Here is an 11,711-nt window from a genome sequence, read left to right as displayed (position 1 = left end):
ACGTCTTTTACATTCCTGAAAGTTGTTTCTAATACTGGGATACCTACTAACATCTGACATACCAAGATGGAATGATCATGGGAAAATAGTTCATAAATGTTCCCATTTGTACTGGCTCTGGAACCTGACTTGAAATTTACCAACCATTCTACAGTACATGTAATGCCTGTACTTTCTTGTCATGTTTTAAGAAATACAAATCACTGAAACTATAAGACTTTACCAAAAGATACAGTGTGTTTTAATAATGAAATTACAAACACATAAACGCACAAAAAAAATCAATGGAGGGAAATATTCCATCGAATTTACTGGTGCTTGTCTCTTTCAGAATAAAACTGGTATATGCATATAGTTAAATGTTCACCAACCTGCTACGTTTCTGCAAAGGTTTAGAATGAATATTATTGTCCTATTTTATTAAGTGAACTAGGAGCAAAGGTGTACAAATCTAATCCTATGGTCAGTAACCTACTTTCTGAGAAAATACCTTCCTACAGATATTAAAGGCTTTTTACAGAGGCTTTTTAACTCCCTCGATTTTTTTTTCTTTTGGATGGGGCATGCTGAAGCTGCACTTAAAATAGTAAGGTAGATCTCCTAGAAGAGGGTTGTTCTTTGTTGGTCTATATGTCTAGCCATGTAGTAGATTTAATTTAGCAGGGTTCACTGCAGGAGTGGCCACATGAGGTCCTGCAGCACTTCTGATCTCCGGGACACTCACCATCATGATAGCAATACTCTGCACACATCGGGGTCCCTTTAGGTATGGGGCATCGACCAGGCTTCACTGTAAGAAACACCAAATAATAATAATTATCTCTCACTCATTGTCTGCATCACTTAATCCTGTGTACTGGGTCGAGGGGGGCCTGGAGCCTATCCCAGACATACACACATTCACACACTCGCACTATGGGCAATTTGGGAACACCAATTAGTGGCGTGTCTAATCTGCCTGTCCCCCCAAGCACAAGGAGAACATGCAAACAGACCTTGAGGCGGAAATCGAACCTGGACCATGCAGGTGCAAGCTGCACAATGATAATAACTTGATCCACAGTACTGTGCACAAGGCTTGAGCCCTCTCTCATTTTATAAAAAGGAAATTATACACATTGTCTCTTTTTAGGAGCAAAATGCATGAATGCAGGACTGCATTCTTATTCTTCTTATTTGGCACTACTATGGTTATATTGAAGGCTGATAGTTTACCTGTATAAGGGGTGATGCACTCATGGCCACAGCCGTTATGGCAGCATTTCTCCTCGTTGGGACAGTCTCTGTCTTTAGCGCAGTATTCAGCACACATTCCTGAACCCCATTTCCGGCGAGGACAGATTCCTGGCTTAACTGCAGGACAAGACCACATATGCTGCCTTTCTAATCAATAGTACTGAAGAACAGTAACACACAGTGGTGAGCCACGTCATTAAATTCTGCCTTCTTTTTCTAATGTGTCTTTGATCTTCTGGATCGGTGGCACTAATACTACAGCTCACTGGGTTTGGCTGTGACTTGGGAAAGTAGATGCTAAATACACAAATTTTCCTCGTCGTCGGAGGTGAGCGATTAAAATAATTAGGTTTGCAGATAACATGTTAATCGTAAAGGAAACTACACTTTAAAAAGGTACTAAACGGCATGTGGAAACGGTGCACCAGGTGACTAACAGAGTGACTCTAAGCGTACCATGCGCGTGACTAGAAAAACAACAACATTGTATTACAAATGTATACATTGTATATATTATGTATAACTGTTTGTCTAAGCTACTGTAGCTGTTTATGATCAAAGAGCCTCAAACGCACAACGGTGTCAGATCTAACAGGGTGAAATATGTAAATGCATTACTATTGCCGCACTAGAAGATTAAAGTTTGAACCAGGATATATATATATATATACTGTATATATCTGGTTAAGTGCAGTGACACTGAGCTGAGAGACTCTCACCTGTGCAGTTACGCGCTGCGGCTCCTTCGCTCAAGTCCGTCCATTCAGTCAGGGTTAAAAGCACAACAGTAAACACACAGAAGAGCTTCATCTTTCACTGTACTCTGTTACAAGACTGAAGTCGAGACTAAAGTTACTAAGACAGGATGGGGATAAGGGGAATGGACTAAATGTGGGAATGACTAGTCTGCGTGGTCCTCCTGCCTGTCGATTCCAAATTCAAGTAAAAAACCCTTACAAAGATCAATGTGTATGGGTTACTTTTAAACATAAAGGTAGTTAGCTAAATTAGATGATTTATACATATATTGTAGTCTTGAATAACATCTAAAACCATCTGTATTTTTTATATTTAAATGAATATTACAGTGGCACTGTGGTATAGTGGTTTGCACCTCCAGGGTTTTGGTTCGATTCCCGTCTCTGTGTGTATGGAGTTTGCATGCTCTCCCCGCATGGTGGGTTTCCTCCGAGTACTCAGGTTTCCTCCCACAGTCCAAAGACATGTAGGTTAGGTTTATTGGCGTTCCCAAATTGCCCGTAGTGTGAGTGTGTGTGCCCTGTCCACGATGTATCCTGCCTCATGCCCCAAGTCTCCTGGGATAGGCTCCAGGTTCCCGTGACCCTGAATACAGGATAAAGCAGTATAGAAGATAAGTGAGTGTGTGAGTAAGTGAGTGAGTGAGTGAGTAAGTAAGTGATTACAGTTGGAATAGTGGTTTGCACCTTCAGGGTCCTGGTTTGATCCTCCAACCTCCCCACCACATTCCAGCAGATCAGTAACATCCTGTCTATACTGTCTATTTCTGTCTCTGCATGCATGGAGTTTGCATGTTCTCCCCATTCTTGGTGGGTTTTCTCCAGGTACTTCGGTTTCCTCCCACAATCCAAAAACATGCAGATTAGGCTAATTAATGTTCCCAAATTGCCCATCGTGTGTGAATGAGAGTGTGTATGTGTGTGTGCCCTGCGATGGATTGGTACCCAGTCCAGGGTGTACCCCGCCTCGTGCCCTAAGTCTCCTGGGCTAGGCTCCAGGCCTCCCACAACCCTGAATACAGGTTTAAGCGGTATAGACGATGAGTGAGAGCGAGTATGTAAATATTACAGTGTACCCAAATCAGCCATAATAGGAGCACCACCGCCAGGTCAATTAAACGTTTCTCAAGAGCACTCAGGATTCATTTATGCTTGTAGGAATCTATATTACATAGAAAAGCAAGTGTACTGAAAAATCACTGAAAAAAAGGTAATGCTGACTCTGATAGAAAGGTATCAGAACACCCAGTGTGTCATAGCTTGCTTAATATGGGTTTTAAGAGGCGAAGAGTTTAGAGTTGTTGACCTCCACATTTCCCAGATTTTAATCTGATCAAACATCCATGGTATGTGCCAGACCAAAAAAGAGGCCCCACTTTGCAACTTACAGCACTATGGAAGGATCTGCTGCTATTGCCCTGGTACCATACACCAGAGCACACCTTGTGGTCTGGTGGAGTTATGCCTCAAAGGGGTCAGAACTGTTTTGGTGGCAGAAGGGGAACCTAAAACCTAGGTGGTTTTAATTTTATGACTGATCGATGTATTTCAAACAATAGTAAGATCGTTGTATCGTGCAATAGCCAGGATTTCAGTCATAGATGTGGCAATTGGACATTTATTATAGGTCTTTCCTCCTGGCTGACTGACTAAACAAAGTTTGGTTGCTGCACTTATTTGCACTCACTTACTCATCATCTATATCATTTTATCCTGTATACAGGGTTATGGGGGTCGTGGTGGAGGACACTGGATGGGGGACACCCTGAACAGGGTGCCAATCCATCACAGGGCACACACACTACAGGCAATTGGGGAATTCCAGTTAGTCTTATCTGTATGTCTTTGTGGGAGGAAACTGGAGTAACTGGAGGAAACCCACCAAGCACAGGGAGAACCTGCAAACGCAATGTGCACAGAGGTGGGAGTTTACCCTGGCCAGGAATCGAACCTGGACCCTGGAGGTGCAAGGTGACATTGCTAACCACTAAGCCACTATGCCTCTCACTTATTTGCATTTCACTTAAAATTTACTGATCTTTTTCTGCAACTTTGGTTTACAAGGTTGTAGTTTTCATGCCAAATTGGGCTATTCTTGGAGCAAGAAAGAAAGGGGTAGGAGCAGAGAGTGTCTATTATGTACTGAATCATTTCTTTTAATTTAAATATATTGTGGTTGTCATTGTATTAGAGAATATGTTAGAGAAAGAACATATTTTATGGATTGCCTAATGTCTAGAAAAGGTTATCAAAAATGCAGTAGAATTGCAAGTTAAAAGAAAAAATAAATGAAATATGCAATTTTGTGGGACCCTGTTTCCCATAAAAAAAAAAAAAGTTTTTCAATTTTTTAACAGAATTTAATTTTGCGTTAGTTCCAGGTCTCTCTGTGTTGTTTATGAGTTAAAGCCAGGCCATAGGAATTGCTGCCAGCTGCAAACATTTTGGTACCATAAGTTTAACAAGCTGTATGCAGAACACAAGCTTTTTCAAAACCTATCACAAAACTTTAGCTAGATCAGCAAAAAAATCTATAAAAGGTAAAATTTGCACATAAACACTTTACTCCACAGGCAGAAAGCAAACCGATTAATCCTCCAACCTCCCCACCACATTCCAGCAGATCAGTCACATCCTGTCTATACTGCCCCCTACTGAGCTCTTCGAATACTTACTTGTTTAACAGTGAAATGCTGCTTTAACAATCCAGTCAACTCAAATAAAATGTTTGTGTTACATCAATGCCTGTATGTACATCTATGTCTACAGCCTTATGCAAAAGTTTAGGCACCCCTTGATAAATAACAGATTTTGGTGATTTAAAAAAAAAAAAAATTATTAAAAAGATGTTTACAGTTTCTCTTGAAAATGAAAACAAATTGCACAATATTTTCAGCAAACCTTGATGTATGGTTACTTTTTATGTCATATATTTAACAAAGATAAAACATAAAAACATGATTGTGGCACTGTGCAAAAGTTTGGGCACCTTACATAATCAGTACTTAGTAACAGCTCCTCTGGCAGATATCACAGCTTGTTTTATAGCCCGATAAAAGTCTTTCATTTCTTGTACTTGGGATTTTCTCCCATTCTTCCTTGCAAAAGGCTTCTAGTTCTGTAAAATTCTTTGCTCGTCTTGCATGCACAGCTCTTTTAAGATCTACCCGCAAATGTTCAAAGATGTTTAAATCAAGTTATTGCAAAACCTTCAGCTTGCGTCTCTTGAGGTATTCCATAGTGGATTTCGAGGTATGTTTAGGATCATTTTACTGTAGTAGAAGCCACCCCCTTTTCAGCTTTTTTTTTCAGATGGTGTGATGTTTGCTTCCAGAATTTGCTGGTATTTAGTGGAATTCATTCTTCCCTCCACCCGTGCAATTTTTTTCTGTGCCACTGGCTGCAACACAACCCCAAAGCATGATAGATCCACCCCCATGCTTAATAGTTGGCAAGGTGTTCGTTTTATCTATTGCTGCTCCTTTTTTTCTTCAAACATGCCTTTGCTGATTGTGCCCAAAGAATTCTATTTTAACTTTATCAGTCCACAGAACTTGTTTCCAAAATGTATCAGGTAGATGTTCTGTTGCACTACAGAAACTGTACTTCTGACATTGGATTTTATTATGGAGATGCAGGTAAGGTTTTCTTCTGCTGACTCTTCCAAAAAGGTCTTGTCTGTGCAAGCATCGCTGCACAATGGAACGGTGCATCACCACTCCTGTCACTCCAAGAATCCGCTAAATCTTCCTGCAGGTTTTTTGCAGTCAAATCGGGTCTTTGATTTGTCTTTCTGACCAGCATACGAGAGTGTTCTTGTTTTTTTTTTTCAGATCTCATCTTGACCTCAACAGTTCCCCCGAATTGCCATCTCTTAATTACATTTTTCACTGTGGAAACTGCAAACTGCCAACACTTCTATCTTCTTGTAGCCTTCTCCTGCATTGTGGACATCAATAACTTTCATTTTCAGAGTCTTACACAGCTGCTTAGAGAAACCAATGGTTGTTGAGTGTCCGCAAGTGTGTGCACAAGGTTTTGAAGAGTCAAAGTATTTGTAAAACTTTGAAATTGGCATTTACTAATGACATCAGATCTAACAAGCTGATTAAGGTCTGAAACCTTGTAAAAAGAATCTGAGACTCTGGAACTCTTAGGGTGCCCAAACTTTTGCACAGTGCCATAATAATGTTTTAATTTTTGCTCAATTTATGTTCAATGTTTGCTAAAAAAATACTGTGCCTTTTTTCCACTTCCAAGAGAGACAGTGTTACCTTTTCAATAAAAAAAAATCACCAAAATCTGTTATTTATCAAGGGGTGCCTAAACTTTTGCATAAGACTGTATGTCTGTATCTATGTTATAGATGATGTGTACAAACAAAACACAATTACCCATTTGTAGATAAACTGTATTTTATTATTAGTGTGAAAGGGAATTCATTCACATGTCTACTGTAAACTGAAAGTGGTTTAAAATAGAGTGCATCAATTTTACCATGTTTCATTCCCTTTCTAAAAATTTACAGTGATTTTATAAAAAACAAAACAAACAACATTATTGGTGTTGGGGATAGTGTAGTGCATATGTGCAAGTTAATTAAAATGACTCTTTAAAACATGTACAGTACATACATAAAATATTGCAGAAATTGCAAAACAAAGTCCATTACACCCATCAAGTATTTATAGATTTGGGAACTGTGCCAGGTTTCACTATAGTAACGGACCTGTTAAAGTGAAAAAAGCAGTAACATACTTCAACAAAATTCTTTTTATCTAAATACTAAATATAAATACACAAAAGCATTGTAGCATTTGTAGCATTAAACAATAAAATTTAATCTCTAATCTTTTATTCAGTAAAGAAGGACTATAGTTGAAATGTGTGGGTAAAATTAGTAAAATAGTGGCTAAAAACACTTTATCAAAATATAATGAAAAAATATCTCTATCAAAATATTTCCCTTAATGTATTTGATAAATATGCATTCAAAACTGTAATATTATCTATTTTACATTGTACCCAGTAATATTTGGGTCTAATAAAACTATTTATAAAAATATATTTCTACTAAGCGGCTGCTTAAACTATTTTAATATTAAATTTACTGCATATTGTGTAGGGATTGTTTATACATGTCAATGTGCACAAAAGTATGAAGATATAGTAAAAATATGTGTGTAAATGTGTGAGTTCATAGGATAACATGATAACATCATTAAATAACTAATGAATCCCTTATGTGTGCATTATGACTGTCACTATAATCAGTGTTAAATGCCCTATGTTGGTTTGGCCTGAACTATCCCTCATTTTCTAATATGTTTTCTTTAACTACAAACTCCTTCAAATCAGGATGATTCTCAACATCAACACCAAGCTCCTGGATTTCATGCAGCAGTGCCTCCCAGCGCCGCTTGTCCTTGGAAATCTTCCAACAGAGCCGCACATTGGTCTGCAGGAGTGGTACTAGTAGTGGGTGGAGTTGCTTTTTCTGTGTCTTTTGCATATCCATCGAGGGCATCAGTTTGTTGAGGGCGTGCTCGCAGTGCTCCTGTGCTTCGCTCAGCCTTTCTAGCTCCTGGTAACAATTTGCCACTGCAGAGAGTGTAAAAAGCCTGTGAGATTTGTGTGGCGATTCCAGTTTCTCCTGGAGGCGCAGTGCATTAACCAGAACACCAAGCGCTTCCTCGTAGAGACCAGAGCGCACCAGGCTTTGACCGCTGCGCAGTTCACCCAGGTAAAAGAACTCTATAAATAAAGGTGAAGCTCGCACCTCGGTCAGAGAGTGCAAATGTGAGAGGTACTGCTCGAATGCACGGCTCCGCTTGCCAATGGTCTCGGCTGTAAAGTTCCGGCGCAGCTTTTTGCGTGGAAAATGGACTCCATCCATCTCTTCTCTGTGATGCCTGCGCAGAAGATGGTGCAGTCGCTCAAAATCAGTGTAGCGACGTGCAATGACTGCAGGAGCCTTGTCAAATGTGCCAGACTGGAGGACATGGATTGTGTAAAGCTGTTTGAAACACATGATTCATATGCATTAATTTTTGATACATGCAACCATTGTATGCCTAGATGTTACACCCATTGATTTAAAAAAAGAGCAGCTTGAAGAGGAAGGGTAATGTCATAGCCTTCCTGTTTGACTACTGTTTAGCTACTTAGTTTCTTCTCTCTCTGCCTCTACCCTGACTGATTTGTTTCCGATGTAGCCCATCATTTATTTTTTTTTATGACAAACTAATTATTAATTCTTGGCTTATTCAACACGTGTCAAGTGTATTTTTGATGTTTTTAGTATTACAGATAAATGATGTTACTGCTTACCACATATTTGGAGTTTGCCTCTTGCACAACGCTGGCGTCAGTCACTTCAAAAAGAAGCTTTTCTATCACACAGCGAGTGCGCAGATTCCTCCAACTCTCTTGTAGCTGTCGGGTAAGCATGCCGGAGCCTTTCATGGTCTGGCTGGTAGGGCTTATGTCTAAAAAAAAAAAAAAAAAGAAAAAAAGTACAACAGTAATTAAATGGAAATGGGAAACATTAAGAGAACGAACAGTTTTCACAACTCTTTTTTTTTATATACATATATAAAAACAAGAAGTGAAATTCAACTACCCTTTAAAATTTCTGTCCATCTATTAACAAGTTTATTTTAAGTTTGCTTTTTTTCTTGCATGCGGACTGACTACATACAGCAGAATTCCCTTTCTTCACAGTTCAGGTTAGAAGCAAATACAAAAGTACACAGCTGCAAGTATATGCGGTAGCTTTATCAACTCAACAACCACAGATTCACTCCAAACCACAATTTCTTCCCCTTTTGATTCAACCCATTTGCCTACTACAAAACTAAATCCAGACATAACTGTAGGGAATAACAGTGCTTAGAGAATAAATGTCCTTGTATAAACTTACATACTGCATGATTAAATAAAAAAAAATTATAATATTAGAGTATGCTATTTTTTTTGACATACATTAAGATTGCAATGTAAACTGTGATATTTACCTATTAAATGTACCACTTTGTGTGCTGCACTAGTAAGAACTATTATTTGGATCAGTATTTAGCTATTGTGTTCTATATAGAATGCAATAACCTAATGCAATAAAAGTGGAAAGTAAATACTGTAAATGAAGTAACGTTAATTAACCTGTGCTGCCGCTGGCGATATCCATAGACTCTGCAAAGCAGTCCGAATCGCTGTCTGGGCCAGATGTTTCACCTGCGTCTTCTGAATCCAGTACACCATCGCCGTCAAAGCAGAGCGTCCCACTGAGCCTGGACGAGACGTTGTCGGTTTCGTCCTCAAGTTCTGAGCTTTCTGGAAACTCATTGGTGTCTCCTGTGTCCATATGGAGCTCTCCTTCTTTGAACAGCGATCGGCGAAGTCTGTCCAACAGCTTAGAAGCCATCAGCACAGTACTGGAAAATATATCACTGTGAATTTGTGAGCCAACGCAAATCTGAAAAAATCCAAACTTCTCAAATGTCATATCTCGACTGCTAAGACAATTTGAAGAACAATAAACAAACACGCAAAAACAAGCAAACAAACAAACAGTGGATGTACTCAGTCAGCCCTGCATGGATTGTAATGGAAACAGCAAAAGCTCTAACCCTTTGCTGATATGTGAAACCAGAGAGGAAACCCTGGAAGAAAACGAGCTGCATTTATATTTAATTCATAGAGGGCTCTACGAACATGAGACTAAAGAAACAAATGAACCAAGCGAAGTTTAGAGGTTTAGTGTGAACTCTGTACAGAACAGTTTCGAGCGACAGTCTGAAGTTAAAGTTGCCTGTTGCGTCCTGCTGAGAGAGAAAACCTGGTTTTTAAGAAGAAAAACGTCCTTTTTTCTTTCTGGTTAAACCGCTATGATCGTTCTATAGCGTATGTGTTAACCAACCCCATAATTCACTCAATAATAAATTATTATTTATAACAATAATAATAAAATAAAAAGTCGTAAACAACAGTTGCTCATAAACAAGTGTTAAACATTACAGCTAGCTTATTAGCAGATTAGATGCATAGCTAAACATTGATGAAAAATACATTTCAGCACGTAATGCAGTGTGAGCTTTAACAGCCAACCAAACCTGGAGTTAATTAATCTCATCTTTCTCATAAAGAGGATTTTCTTTCTCGAAGCAACAGCACTCGTCGGCTAACAAGTTAGTTAGCTAGCAAGCTAATTCAATTGACAAGACTTTGTGAAATAAAGGCAATAATGAGAAACGACTTTATCGCAGTTTATTTATCTAAGAAAATAGAAATTTACCAGAAACGCAGCTCAGAGAAACACACAGCCTGGATTCGGTCATGTCGGTAAAGACACAGAAGGCAAAAGCTGGCGAAAGTGCTGGATTTCAAGAGTCTGTCTGTCCACTTCAGTAGGCGGACACATGAAGGGGCAGAAACACTCCGGCAGCGGGTTCACAACCGAGGATCTGCCGACACCACAAAATTGTACATGTACAGTGAGAACGCTTACTACTGCATTTATACTAGCGCCTCTTCCTTTCCTGAGCTCTCGAGATGGCTGAATAAAGCTGTCTAAACAGCGCTTTGCATAGTGTTGACACACAAGCGCGCGCACACACACGCGCACACAGTTCACCAGAGGAGTCGCGCGCTCGGAGAAACTTAATAAAAAAGTATGACAATAAAATGTTAAGCATCAGCCTTCTGTATATTCTGTTTATAATATTACGAAAATGATTTGTGGTTATTTGACCTTAAATCTTTTATATACCCTGAAACATAATCCTACAGATAGATAGATATATAGTATTATTTATATAATTATATAAATATTGTTAATATAATATATTTTCACTGTTTTATTTCTTCTCTTTATTCTTTTTCGATCTACCTGTTGCTGTTATTTTCTTCTAACTTATTTCTGAGTTTAGGCAATAAGAGTATCTATATTTGTCATGCCAATAAATCACATTTGAATCCTGAATCTAGATAGATAGATCATTGGACTGTAAACGTGTTTTCCTTTCATTCAGACCCACCCTTACACAGAACAGAATAGCTTTCCTTCCCTTTGGAGTTAATTTTAGACAGCACATTTGCTCCACACGGATTTGCATAGGGACATGTAAATGTTTACGTGTGTGTGTGTGTGTGAGAGAGAGAGAGCGCGCCCGTTCAGTTCCCGGTGGCTCCCCCTTGTGGACAATCATGTTCATTAAAAGGAGAGTGTGGGTTACTAAAGAGAATACCCATTACCAATATTTGGGCAATAGCTATACGTGATAAAGGGTATGCACTACTTTAGGTCGCGAAAATCACCAAAACTATATTATTACACTTATTTGCCATGCCAATAAAGCATCTTTGAATCTTGAGAGAAAAAGGGAGAGAGACCGTTTAGTTCTAGGTTTCTGGCTCCCTCTTGTGGACAATTATAATCATAAAAGGAGAGTGGGATTCACGTTTAAGGATGTACTGTACTGTACTGTACTATAGATAATAAGCTGGAAGGCTTAAACTCTAAAGTAACTTCTTCTCTGGGGTGGTCTTTATGAGAGCCAGTGTCATTATGGTGATTGATGGGTTTTGCAAAAAGAACTTGACAATAATGTTGCAAGAACTATTCAAGAACAGCTGACCTTTGTGTCTTAAAATAATAACTTGTTGCAGTTGTTACTTAATTGCCTAATGCCACATTTGTTATTTTGTGGTTGTAAAAAA

General features: G+C 38.9%; 2 protein-coding genes across 4 annotated transcripts; both read right to left on the bottom strand.

Annotated features, from left to right (window-relative positions):
* Positions 1-215: 215 nt before the first annotated feature.
* wfdc2 (WAP four-disulfide core domain 2) lies at positions 216-2,086 on the bottom strand. Its single transcript, XM_053482820.1, has 3 exons — positions 1,956-2,086; positions 1,216-1,353; positions 216-790 (listed from the first exon to the last, which is right to left on the bottom strand). The coding sequence occupies exons 1-3, from the start codon at positions 2,044-2,046 to the stop codon at positions 657-659; spliced, it is 363 nt and encodes a 120-aa protein (XP_053338795.1). The 5' UTR covers positions 2,047-2,086; the 3' UTR covers positions 216-656.
* A 4,305-nt stretch (positions 2,087-6,391) lies between these two features.
* Positions 6,392-10,602, bottom strand: snx21 (sorting nexin family member 21). Of its 3 annotated transcripts, none has more exons than XM_053481958.1 (4): positions 10,288-10,602; positions 9,156-9,468; positions 8,325-8,482; positions 6,392-8,010 (listed from the first exon to the last, which is right to left on the bottom strand). In XM_053481958.1, the coding sequence occupies exons 2-4, from the start codon at positions 9,415-9,417 to the stop codon at positions 7,300-7,302; spliced, it is 1,131 nt and encodes a 376-aa protein (XP_053337933.1). In that variant the 5' UTR covers positions 9,418-9,468; positions 10,288-10,602; the 3' UTR covers positions 6,392-7,299. The 3 variants fall into 3 exon arrangements, with proteins under 3 accessions (XP_053337933.1, XP_053337934.1, XP_053337932.1); XM_053481959.1 differs by having other exon boundaries at positions 9,156-9,442; XM_053481957.1 differs by having other exon boundaries at positions 9,156-9,427; positions 10,288-10,599.
* Between the last annotated feature and the right edge of the window lie 1,109 nt (positions 10,603-11,711).

The sequence above is a fragment of the Clarias gariepinus genome, chromosome 22 (genome assembly GCF_024256425.1).
Source record: "Clarias gariepinus isolate MV-2021 ecotype Netherlands chromosome 22, CGAR_prim_01v2, whole genome shotgun sequence".
NCBI lineage: Eukaryota > Metazoa > Chordata > Actinopteri > Siluriformes > Clariidae > Clarias > Clarias gariepinus.
The sequence above is the reverse complement of the archived record's forward strand: the minus strand, read 5'-3'. Positions and strand labels throughout refer to the sequence as shown.

Coding starts and splice junctions, on each gene's coding strand:
- snx21 (XM_053481958.1), bottom strand. CDS start 9,417: ATGGCTTCTAAGCTGTTGGACAGACTTCGCCGATCGCTGTTCAAAGAA. Junction 8,483..9,155: donor TATCGCCAGCGGCAGCACAG/GTTAATTAACGT, acceptor TTTTTTTTTTAG/ACATAAGCCCTACCAGCCAG. Junction 8,011..8,324: donor AGGCAAACTCCAAATATGTG/GTAAGCAGTAAC, acceptor TGTTTCAAACAG/CTTTACACAATCCATGTCCT.
- wfdc2 (XM_053482820.1), bottom strand. CDS start 2,046: ATGAAGCTCTTCTGTGTGTTTACTGTTGTGCTTTTAACCCTGACTGAA. Junction 1,354..1,955: donor CGCAGCGCGTAACTGCACAG/GTGAGAGTCTCT, acceptor CTTGTCCTGCAG/TTAAGCCAGGAATCTGTCCT. Junction 791..1,215: donor GTGCATCACCCCTTATACAG/GTAAACTATCAG, acceptor TGTTTCTTACAG/TGAAGCCTGGTCGATGCCCC.